We start from the raw sequence: 12595 nt of genomic DNA on the forward strand, positions 1-12595 counted from the left end.
CTTGGTCAGGGAGGTGACAAAGAACCCGATTGTCACTCTAACAGAGCTCCAGAGCTCCTCTGTTGAGATGGGAGAACCTTCCAGAACAATAACCATATCTGCAGCACTCCACCAATCAGGCCTTTATGGTAGAGTGGCCAGATGGAAGCCACTCCTCAGTAAAAACAACATGAGAGTTTTAAAAAGGCACCTAAAGGACTCTCAGACCACGAAAAACAAGATTCTCTGGTCTGATGAAACCAAGATTGAACTCTTTGGCCTGAATGCCAAGCTTCACGTCTGGGGAAACCTGGCACCATCCCTACTGTGAAGCACGGTGGTGGCAGCATCATGCTGTTTTAGCGGCAGGGAAAGATGAATGGAACAAAGTACAGAGAGATCCTTGATGAAAACCTGCTCCAGAGCACTCAGGACCTCAGACTGGGGCGAAGGTTCACCTTCCAACACAATAACCCTAAGCACACAGCCAAGACAACGCAGGAGTGGCTTCGGGACAAGTCTCAAAGTCCTTGAGTGTCTCAGCCAGAGCCCGGACTTGAACCCAATCGAATATCCCTGGAGAGACCGGAAAATAGCTGTGCAGAGAAGAATGGGAGAACCTCCCCAGATACAGGTGTGCCAAGCTTGTTTCGTTACACCCAAGAAGACTTGAGGCTGTAGTCACCGCCAAAGGTGCTTCAACAAAGTACTGAGTAAAGGGTTTGAATACTTATGTAAATATGATATCATTTATTTATTTATACATTTGCAAAAATGTCTAAAACCCTCTTTTGTCATTATGGGGTTTTGTGTGCAGATTGATAAGAAAAAAACAATTTAATCAATATTAGAATAAGGATGTAATCTAATATAATGTGTAAAAAGTCAAGGGGTTGGAATACTTTCCGAATGCACTGTGTGGGTGTTTGTGTGTGTGCGCGCAAAGTGTGTCAGTGTAGGTGTGATAGACGGATATACATGTAAACAGGGCACACACATGCATGTCAAGATACGGGTAGACTACTAATATTTCTACAAAGGCTTAGCTGTGTGTGTGCTCTCTGACCTGTGTCTCCAGCTCCATCATCCTCTGTCGTGACTCTCTGAGCTCTGCCTGGGCCTCAGCCTCCCGTAGTCTGACACTCATTAGCTCGTCCTGCAGCTCAGACATAGCATTCTTCTTAGGGCTGTCCTTCCAGCGGCCCGCCGTACGCGCCAGGTGACGCTGTAAGAGCAGGTGGAGACGCACGCAATCAACCAAAGATGATCGGACTCTACACACGACTCTTACCAACTGAGCTCCTTCAGTCCAGTCACAGCCTAAGCTTCCCTCATATAAATTTATACTATATTATACTATATTTAGCTGTTCCTTACCTGCCAGTGCTCCTCCAGGTCTCTGACCTGTTGTCTGAGCTCCTTCTGCCCAGTCACAGCCTCAGCCTCTCTCAGCTTCACTGCTATCAGCTCCTCCTGCAACCGCACTACGTTGGTGTCATCTGGCAGAGACGTGTTCCTCTGAGGAGAGAGACAGAAACATACAAACAGTCACAACCAAAACAATGACTGAGAAGACCCAAATTCAGGGTGTGGAGTATGCTGGATAGGGACAGTAAAATACCAGGGATGTGTTCAGCAGGGCACAATGTTGTGGAATTTACAGATAGAAAAATATTATGTAGATTCTATTCAGATTTTCATCTCCGTCACATGAAATCACTTGCACCAGGTGCGCTTTTTAGAACAGTGTTTTAGAACAGTGTTTTCCGCTAATTGCATTTTGGCCCTTCACATTGGCTGCTTCATTACAGTAGTTGCATGTTACATAATATTGCTTCGTGGCTATTGTTGCATGTTTGAATGAAAGTCCCCAAAAAACAATGTTCCTTGTAGGGCTGTGGCGATACCAGTATCGCAATATTTTTTCCATGGCAAAAATAAAAACGCGAAACAGAAACTTTCGATTCGCGATAAAAAAATATCAAAGTAATTTCCAATTATGTCGACATAAGCAGCGTTCACTGTGAATGCAGTCTCTACTAAAGCGGGAACAAAGACTTTAAATTTCAATCACGCTGGCAGGAGAGGCGCATGCATGTACCGATAGGACGCATAGGGGGTGAATATTAAGCCTCTAAAACCGATAACTCAACTTATTCCCAGGCAACTGGGAGTGTGAGTGATCGGTTTTGTACAACACCTTCCATTGTCCCCAATGGAAGGTGTTGGTCTAATCGCCCAACATCAGTGACAGACCTCACAGATGATGTTGTGGCTAAAGGGAAGCAAGTCCCCGGCCGCAGCAATGTTCCAACATCTAGTGGATGCCTTCCCAGAAGAGTGGAGGCTGTTATAGAAGCAAAGGGGGGACCAACTTCATATTAATGCCATGATTTTGGAATGAGATGTTTGACGAGCAGGTGTCCACATACCTTTGGTCATGTAGCGTATTTAAGGAGTGCATGGTGCCAGTATTGGAGGATTTGGATTAATGACAAATCTATGGATAGCATGATTGTTTCTGTCAAACAGGTAGGCCTAACTCTTATTTTATTGAATAGGAAGAAATAGGCTCCAACAAAGCCCTCGTTGTTAGTGAAGTCGAATTAAAATGAAGGAATGTTGTTGAAATGAATTGGGAACCATTTGCTGTCCACCTCTGTTTCATTATGCCGCCCACTTGCCTTTTTAGTTTACTTTCTCCTGCACGCTCTCCTCATTAATAAGTTCATGATTGAAAAAGTGTCCTGTGACATTGTAATACATTTGGTCTCCAGTCTTTGAGCTACAAAAAACAACACACGTAGGCTACATCATTTAGTCTATATTAAACACATTTTAGGGAGCGTTAGTCTCTCCAACATCACCCTGGCAAGGCACGCTGGGCATGGACAAGCTAAATATTTTGAGCCCCTGCCTTTGGCCAAGTGGGCACTACTTATCATGGGGCAGCATCAGCGCTCACTTAAATAGCCCTCATGCCACTGGGAAAGTTATTGTTTTGAGGCAGAATAATGTAAGGTGTTATGTGTTGTTGGAGGTGCATCTTTAGCTCAGAAAATGGCGCCCTCGTCGAACTGCCGCTCTAGGCAGCTTTCTAATCCTGCCTAATGGGCAGGCCAGCCGTGGGGCCTAATTATAGAATTATATTTAGAATTCCTATTAACTCAATAGCATATCTGTGGGTCATAAAGATTTGTCATTTAACTTTTAAAATGTATGACCTTTTATCGTGGCATAAACACAACCAGTCATGATGTTTTAATCTAATTGTCAATCACTTCAAAAGGGCTACTTTACTAGGCTACCCGCGCACGTTCATCCACTCGCAACTTATTTCCTGCCTCCAAACAGTGGTGAATGGAAGGAGACATCTTTTACAAAAAAAACCCCCAAAAGTGTCATGACATTTGCCGATTTTCATTAGATCAGAATTAATGCCTTCACAGCTGTCGTCGCCTCGGTCAAATGTCAATGTTCTTGTTGAACCACATCACATTTTAGAACGTAGGCTAAACACCTACCGCATGTTTTCAAGTCCATTCGCTCATTTTTCATGCCTCATATGCGAGCGATAAATAATGGTGTAATAGCCAACCGTTTTAGACATTTTGTTTTCATTATTGTGATAGGCTCATGTTTTACCGGAACGGCGTGATAGGCTCATGTTTTAACGGAACGGCGTACCCACACGGCTTCTTATGGACGGAACGGCGTACCGGACCACACCGCCTTACTTTCACATGTATTACACAAGAGACACAATTCTCACTGAGGGTGCAGTCAGACACTCGATGGGTTGGACAATACTTTTCTGTCAATCTTGAAAAACGTATACTTAACTGGAAAATAAATAAATAAATCAACCTATCCTCCATCGTTAACACAATGGAAAGGCCAAATGCTTTATTATCTAAATGTTGAAAGTGCGTGGGCAACGGTCAGAAACAAAATGGTGCAGTTTGAGGTCATGTGGCGGAGAGTGATGCGGGTGCTGGAGATATGGGTGTGGATGTTTGTGTGTGTTTGTATGTTTTGTATTGTAAAACAATTTTAAATTACAAAGTTCAATCACTCATACCGTAATGATGAATTTCCACAATGTGGATTGAATAGACCCCTAAATAAATGTGACTCTGGATGAAGACGTCGTTTGTTTCCAACATTAGGGCTGTTTTCCTCAAAGTTAAATCCGCTGCGCATTTTATGTCTTTGCCATGATACTAATGAGTATTGCAATACTGGTATCGTCCCAGTTCCTTGTAGGCATGCATATTATTTTCTGTTGGTCACATCATTTTACAAAACAAATGTAACCTGTTGTTAACTGGTTAATGGGGGTCAGTTAGTCGGCAGCATCATTTTATGAAATTTGCATCCCTAATGTAGAACAAACATGCCTCTAGTCTCTACATACAGAAACGGAATCACATCAGCTCTAGTCATGACATTTCTATCCGCAATATCCCACAATGTTTACCTATTCCAGGTGGAATGCCTGACAGAGGAGTTGGACTAGGCAGCACTGTGACAGTGAGTGAATTCATGAGACAGTCTGAGCCAGGTAACACACCTTCTCTATGTCCAGGATCTTGTCTTGCATCTCTTTGAGGGCACACTGGGACTCTGCCTCCTTTAGCCTGGCCTGAACCAGCTCTCTCTCCAGCTGCAGGATAGACTCCTCTGTGTAGCAGGGGATGCCCTTCTACAGTAGGGAGAAAGGAGAGGGAGGACCAGGAGAGAGTGAGGAAGAAATATTATTTGATACACCTTTTGAAATTGTTTCCCCAGACTTAAAATTAGTCAATGGAGAATCTCCATTTATGGTGCATTATAGTCCAGGACTAGGCTTTATCGGTCTCCGGGAAACTGGCCAGTAGTGTCCTTTAGGTTAGTCTGAGTAGGAATGCGTTAGAATCTCGAAATAACACTGGATATTCAAATGACCTACTTAAAATCAAATTACAATACACACATTGTTTCTAAACAATATAAATGTTATATCTTTTCATTTAATATATTTGTATATATGAACATAGTACTGTAAAAAAAAAAAATATAACATTTGAGCAATCAACATGAGAAATGCATTGTTATTGTGCTGGAACTTAGAAGTAGCTATCTAACTTATTAAATTGCACACCACTAACAACCCCTCAAATACACCAAGCAGTATAGCGCCTCACTTTCAAAAACATATTCTCAATTTCATCCTTGATTTCCACAGAGGACAGCAAATTAGCCTCACTCTCCCAAATCATTATAAATGTTTAATGGGTATAGCAGCTCATTGTCAGAGCAAGAGAGCACATTATGTAAAACACCGCAGTGCAGACATCACAACGCGTTTCACTAAATCAGCTCATCAATATTAAAGGGTCTGTTTAGCACCAAGATAGGGTCCCACTGGGGTACCACACACACAGCTCTGACTCCACATTACATACACCCACAGCAGCTCCTTATAAATTCATGAATCCTTTCCAGGAGTATGCTAATGACTGCAAAAGGTGGTTGCACTGCGCAAACAGCATGCCCCAATTTGAAGTAATGCATTGAAACAGGATCATTCTGTATAGAGTAAGAAGAGAGAGAGTTTGTGGTCTGCAGTGAAGAGGTGGCGAGAATCCATCTCCACTGTCACATTCACTGACTGCGAATTTGTTGCTAAGCAGCGTAAATATTTTGATTAAGTGTGAAAAGTAAACATTGCCAACACAGGATATACATACAGTGCCTTCGGAAAGTATTCAGACACCTTGACTTATTCCACATTTCGTTACAGCCTTTTTCTAAAATGGATTAAAAAACAAAAATGATCTACATACAACAGCAATCTACATACAATACCCCATAATGACAAAGCGAAAACAGGTTTAGACATTTTTGCAAATGTATTACAAATAAAAAACATTTACATAAATATTCAGACCCTTTGCTAAGAGATTCGAAATTGAGCTCAGGTGCGTCTTTGAGATGTTTCTACAACTTGGAATCCACCTGTGGTAAATTAAATTAATTGATCTAGAGGCGAAAGAAACACACACCAATTTAGGCGAGGTGCTGGCTAGCGGAGTAGAACACTTGAAAAATTATTTGGCTACATAGGCCTACAAACATTTACAATAGCAACATCACAATAATCACAAATTCAATTGATTGGACATGATTTGGAAAGGTACACACCTGTCTATATAAGGTCCCACAGTTGACAGTGTAAGTCAGAGAAAAAACAAGTCATGAGGTCGAAGGAATTGTCCGTAGAGCTCAGAGGCAGAATTGTGTTGAGGCACAGATCTGGGGAAAGGTACCAAAACATTTCTGCAGCATTGAAGGTCCCCAAGAACCCAGAGGCCTCCATCATTCTTAAATGGAAGAAGTTTGGAACCACCAAGACTCTTCCTAGAGCTGGCCGCCCGGCCAAACTGAGCAATCGGGGAAGAAGGGCCTTGGTCAGGGAAGTGACCAAGAAGCTGATAGTAACTCTGACAGAGCTCCAGAGTTCCTCTGTGGAGATGGGAGAACCTTCCAGAAGGACAGCCATCTCTGCAGCACTCCACCAACCAGGCCTTTATGGTTGAGAAACAATATTCTCTGGTCTGATGAAACCAAGATTGAACTCTGGCCTGAATGCCAAGCATCACGTCTGGTGGACACCTGGCACCATCCCTACGGTGAAGCATGGTGGGGGCAGCATCATGCTGTGGGGATGTTTTTCAGCGGCAGGGACTGGGAGACTAGTCAGGATCGAGGGAAAGATGAACGGCACAAAGTACAGAGAGATCCTTGATGAAAACCTGCTCCAGAGCGCTCAAGGCCTCAGGACTGGGGTGAAGGTTCACCATCCAACAGGACAACGACACTAAGCACACAGCCAAGACAACGCAGGAGTACCTTCGGGACAAGTCTCTGAATGTCCTTGAGTGGCCCAGCCAGAGCCCGGACTTGAACCCGATAGAACATCTCTGGAAAGACCTGAAAATAGCTGTGCAGCAACGCTCCTCATCCAATCTGACAGAGTTTGAGAGGATCTGCAGAAAAGAATGGGAGAAACTCCTGTTTTTGCTATGTCATTATGGGGTATTGTGTGCAGATTGCTGAAAAAAAAACATTCCATCAATTTTAGAATAAGGATGTAACCTCACAAAATGTGGAACAAGTCAAGGGGTCTGAATACTTTCCAAAGGCACTGTATACATGGCTAGTTCTCAAGACATGAAATGTGGACAGAAGAAACTCTGTATTCAGTCACTGCCCATGCATCCAGTGTTAAAACAAAAGCTGCATCTTATTCAATCTCATGACTATCTGACCTAGGGCTTTATACGAAATCATTAAATAGTGAACACCAACAAGCCAAAATAGTTGCACCACATCAGGAGACATTTCAACAATCTCAATATCCTGTGCCTGAGTCAGACATGGAGACCAGATCACTGATCCGAGCCTGATGGATGGAGGGTTGACCAGGCCTGGGCTGATGATCATCCCTCCCAGAGGTGGCACTGTAATATGTGCCACTTAGCAGGAGCTTTAATCCAAAGCGCCTTCCGGTACAGTAAGTGCATACATTTGTAGTATGTGAATGTGATCCCTGGAATTGTCATCGCCAGACTAAATCAACTGAGCCATACAGGAACATGAGCACTGTGTTACTCCTTACCAATAGTGGTCTCTGCTGGAGCTCCCTGATGGTGCTCTGTGCCAGCTCCAGTTGAGCTGTGGCCTCTTCGCTCTGCTGCCTGACCGTGGCCAGCTCCCGCACGACCAGGTAGGTCTCCTCTGCCTCCTGGGCGTGTGTCACTTGTCCCTTTAGGACATTACCAACCGACGTTGGGGTGAGCAGGGAGCACCACGAGGGTGGGATGAACGGAAGGGGTGGGCATATCAAAGATGATATAAATAAAGCAGGATTGCGGGGGTTTTAATTTTAAAACGCATGCTGTTTTTTCTCTCTGCAAAAGTTTAAGATTGAGTCTCTTTGGTGGACTCGAATTGATAGCTCTAAGCATTTTCTTTTGGCATGGTTCAAGATACTTAGGCATGCTGTTATGGGTGATTACATGCACTTCTTGAATCCTAGATTTCACCAAAGCGATCTGATTTCCATGTCCTTATTTTACATTAATTTATTTAAAAAAATAATTTGGACATTTATTGTGCTATCATTTAAAGGTCAAATCATTAGCATGCAACACTACATCGAGATACAGACATTTGAGATGGGAAAGTGCAATGTAAGAGGGATGAGGGGGGATAGTGGAGGAGAAAATGAAGTTTATACCTGGATCAATCTATCTGCCAAGGAAGCACTTTCCTACAAAACAGAAATATCCACAAGAGAGAGAAGCACAGAACGAAAGACCAAAGAACACAGTTATAACAGAAAAAAAACAGACAAGCACTTGATTTGGTTTTTATAAAGGGAAACTCAATGTTCATTTTCCTTCCTCCGTCGTTTTGGCAACCAATTACAATGTGAATCCTAACTTCCACATAAGTCAAATTTTCACTTAGCCATGCATTGATGTCAACGGGAGAAGTTAGCAATTGCGCCATAGTGTCCAAGTTATTTTACAAGTATGGGAGGTAGAAAAGGAACATGGTCTTGAGGTGTAGTGAAAAGGTTGTGGTGGTAAAGTGGTGACAGTGAGAATTAGGTGGTGAAGGTGACAGACAACAAGGTGATGAGTTTCACACAGGCAAAGCAGAAGGCGAGGGCTAAACAGGGCCAAGAGAAAAATAAGACTAAGAAGTTCGCTATAAGCAGCATTTATTTTTAGGATGTAGCCATGCCTTTTTAGGTTCTTAAGTGCCGCATGGTTACACTTTAGAAGCTTTTGAGCAATTCCAGTTAATATTTCGGGTATGAGAAGTTGCAGCCTTTGACTGGATTTGAAGCGATACTGTGATATGAGTAAGTGAGTGGTTATGCCTCTAGACAGAGCCTGGTTGTTTGGGACAGATACTCAGGCAGTCCTCTGCCCAGGCCTCATGCACGGTGTCCTGGTACTATGACCAGGCCTGGCAGTGCCTGTATCTTTGTGCTCAGACAAACATACCGGAAGATCCCAACAACATGCACAACAATGGCAGCCGTGCACTCTGGCATGCAGTGCTGCTCTGCATCATCCCAGGAGTCAACAGCCATCACTGAATGTAGCCTTTTAGAGCTCCACAGCCAGCTATAGTCTCAGAGGGTCTGATGTGAAGTGAGCTGGCAACCAGAGGGTTGCTGGTATCAAATCCTAGATGCCATTGCCTGCCATTGTGCCCTCGGGCAAGGCACTTAACACTCCACAACAACAGCTCCCCGGGTTTCCAGTGTGGCAGCCATCCCGCACCTCTCCAAAAACCTGCACGTGTACGCATGTGTCATTCGGCGGGGTTGAGTTAAAAGCAGAAGTCAAATTTCGGTTGGACCTAGTGTGCAATCGACCAATAAAGTGGTCTTAATCTTACCTGGTCCTGAGCGTGGATCTCAAGACTGAGACATGCATCTCAACGTAAGACTTGCATTCCAAAGCCAACTAGGATCCTTTCACCCAATAAGATATACACTGTCAGTGAGAGAGAATTCTAGTGTTGTCTTGTAAAATGGACAGACAGCCCAACCGCAGCACAGGCCAGTTAGTAACAACAAGACCCACGAGTCTTTAGTGAACAATGACAGACACATGATGCATGAACAAGCACTTGATGGGTTAATGTATGGTAGGGGGTTATGGTCTTGTTGTGTGAATGGCCCTGACAAAAAGGTTCACTGGTATAATATGGCGTATTATTATTATGACTGGTGTCATGACATAGGATGGCAAGGAGAGCCATGGTTCAACCTGTTTACCACCCTCCTCCACCTCCTTCGTTTCACTCACTTTCTCCAGTGTGTCTATCCTCTGTTTCAGCAGTCTGTTCTCTGTGCGCAACCTCTGCAACACAAGGACACAGAACACAAATAAAAAAGATCATACATACCTGGGGTTTTAAGTACAGTGAACTCAGCTTATGGAGTGCGGTTATAGTGATCAACTGCTAATAGTGATCAAATTGACCCGTACTGATGTGAAAAATACTACTGCCTTGACTGATATCCTGGTAAGTTTAAAACATGTTTCAAACTAAACACATAGCCTACTGCTCCACCACTCACCTTAATCTCCACCTGCTCCTCCATCTCCTTAGTTTTGATTGTAGTGTATTCCTTTTCTAACCTGAAAACAGGGGTCATACGGCATCAATACAGCGCACTTGCAACACGTGTACTTGCAGCAAGCACCCATCTCCATCACACTGTAACTACCGTTGCCATAACAGCTCAAGGAACACATCAATTACATCTGCAGTCACAGATGTGCTTTTACAGTAACCAGGCCTAGAGTCCAAGGAGCGAGCAGAAGCGTAGTACTCACTTCTTCATCTTCTTGGCGTTGTACTTGACGTTATAAGCAGCGAGGATGACCTTGTCTGGTCCACTTTCCAGCTGGTGGGGGATGACCCTCTGAAAGTGCTACAGCAGAGCAGGGCGAGACGTAACGATTGGGTGAGTACGAGACAGACAAAGAAACTTCAAGTGTATGTTTATTGTCTTTCAATCTGTATCCTATAGCCTGGTTCCAGATCAGTTTGTGCCATCTTGCCAATGCCTACGGCCATTGTCACAAACAGAAGAAACAGATCTGGGAACAGACTATGTATCTTGTGCCTGCAGGCAATAATTGCCCCTCTGGGATGAAAAAAGTTTGAATTGAATGCATAATTGTGTGCATTAACTCCGACAGGGTTGTAATTATAATGGTTATGGCTGCTCAGTCATACCTGTAACATTCCCTCCATGTCCAGCTGTATGAGTTCTGCCTGGTTCAATTGTAGGATGGCCAGCCCCACACGGAACACTATCTCCAGACCCTGAGACAAGCATTCCATTATCATAACATTCCATTATCTAGTACCGCACAGAACACTGCGTTACCAAGGTGAAATTGAAGTTTAGTCCATAAGATATTCCAATGTGTCCTTTATGCCAAGGCCACCAGTGGGCGCCAATTGCTTGCATTTGCTCACAGACCCTTGTGTTGGCTGTAATAAAAACTATTCTGGACTCACTTGACTAGACGTAGATTGTCAAACATGAGTAAATCAGACGTTCTTTAAAAGCGGCAATCTGGGTTTAGTTTATCAGCAAAATGGCAGCCCTGCCACCAATTTTGGCATACAGTTGGGCGACGGGGATTGCACCTTTAACTGGACTCACCTCTAACATGAAGATGTCAAAGATCCTGGTAGCAACAGGGAGAGGGAAGGAGGTGAGGAAGATGGTGAGGAACCAGGAGGAGGCGTACATAGAGGTGTGGAAACTTTGGGCCTGGAAGTGGATATGGAGGTCTGGGAGAAGTTCCTAAAGGAGGGGGTGAAACGGTGGGTCGGAGATAGGGGGAGATATAAATAGAATAAAACATGATCTTGAATAAAGATGTCACGTTATCATGACACATTGACTAATTGTAAGTCGCTCTGGATAAGAACGTCTGCTAAATGATTACTATATAATTTGTTCTGACATGCTGACCGTGCTGCATGCGTTACCTGTGCGAGCGTTGCAAAATAAATGTACACATACATGTTGTTCAATCATTGCATCCGAGCTGCTCGCGTCTCAATGAGTGTCTGCGTAGTCAGGCGCTAAAATAAAACTAGGTTCTATTTGTGACGCTTGACACGCTGCAAGTCCCGCCTCTCCCATCTCCTCATTGGTTTTTAGGAGCATATCCGCACGTGGGTGATTGAAAGATGAAGAGGTCCACACTCCAGTCCAGTTGGTGGTGGTGATACACCTTAAAGTTGGTTGCCAATCACAATAATAAAGTCCAAAGAAGAAGACTGAAGGAGGAGAGATGACTAGAAACTAACTTGGTTTACCCTTTTATCTGTGGATTAATTGTCGGAGTAGAGGACCTGTGCATTTCAGGTAAAATAACAACCCAATGTTTATATCCCAGGACAAATTAGCTAGCAACAGCAAGCTAGCTAACTAAATTGCCATGAATGTTTAATGCTTTTCGACCTGTCCCCAAATTAATATAGTTGGTTCAGAGTTTGTTTTGATATTTCAACCTGCGTGTCCTGATCGTGTCTGGTGTGGATGGGCAAAATCAACATGCGCTCGATGGCGCACGCGGAAGCACGCCCGCGTCCGGTCTAGTCAGAATGTAAGGAGTCTTGGAGAGTGCTGCTGTACGTCAATATTGCTCTGTAAAAAGGTTTGCCATTCATTCATGTATCGAACCCAAATCAGGTCTTACCTGGATCATAAACTCAAACTGGTACATGCAGAGTCCCAGCTCAGCCATACTGGGTTTGAACAGTTCTCTCAGTCTGTAGTCCTGCATCAGCTTCACGAACACACAGAACGCCTCCTCCTCAGGCATCTGGCGAGGGGGACACCACCAAACAAAGATCAACAAACAGTTTCCTTTAACCTTCAACAAAAGACCTCCTCATACACCATCTAGACCACACAAACACAGAGAGAGAGAGAGTTTAAGCCAAGTCCCAGACTAAAATATACCTTCAATGGAGATTTTTCATTGACAATGTTTTTCAGTACGGGACAAGGCTT

General features: G+C 43.8%; 1 protein-coding gene across 7 annotated transcripts in view; it reads right to left on the reverse strand.

Annotated features, from left to right (window-relative positions):
- The window catches only part of LOC139578630 (ecotropic viral integration site 5 protein homolog), a 97371-nt gene that overhangs the window by 32577 nt on the left and 52199 nt on the right, over positions 1 to 12595 (reverse strand). For 6 of the 7 annotated variants that reach the window (XM_071406487.1, XM_071406488.1, XM_071406493.1 and 3 more), the window contains 11 exons: positions 12279 to 12404; positions 11231 to 11374; positions 10795 to 10884; positions 10389 to 10486; positions 10130 to 10190; positions 9855 to 9908; positions 8264 to 8296; positions 7643 to 7789; positions 4553 to 4684; positions 1357 to 1497; positions 1046 to 1204 (listed from right to left, as the gene is read on the reverse strand). In XM_071406487.1, the coding sequence (XP_071262588.1) occupies positions 1046 to 1204; positions 1357 to 1497; positions 4553 to 4684; positions 7643 to 7789; positions 8264 to 8296; positions 9855 to 9908; positions 10130 to 10190; positions 10389 to 10486; positions 10795 to 10884; positions 11231 to 11374; positions 12279 to 12404 (1185 nt within the window). The remainder of the gene's footprint in view (positions 1 to 1045; positions 1205 to 1356; positions 1498 to 4552; positions 4685 to 7642; positions 7790 to 8263; positions 8297 to 9854; positions 9909 to 10129; positions 10191 to 10388; positions 10487 to 10794; positions 10885 to 11230; positions 11375 to 12278; positions 12405 to 12595) is intronic. The other variant, XM_071406494.1, reaches the window with a different exon arrangement.

The sequence above is a fragment of the Salvelinus alpinus genome, chromosome 6, assembly GCF_045679555.1.
Source record: "Salvelinus alpinus chromosome 6, SLU_Salpinus.1, whole genome shotgun sequence".
Classification (NCBI taxonomy): domain Eukaryota; kingdom Metazoa; phylum Chordata; class Actinopteri; order Salmoniformes; family Salmonidae; genus Salvelinus; species Salvelinus alpinus.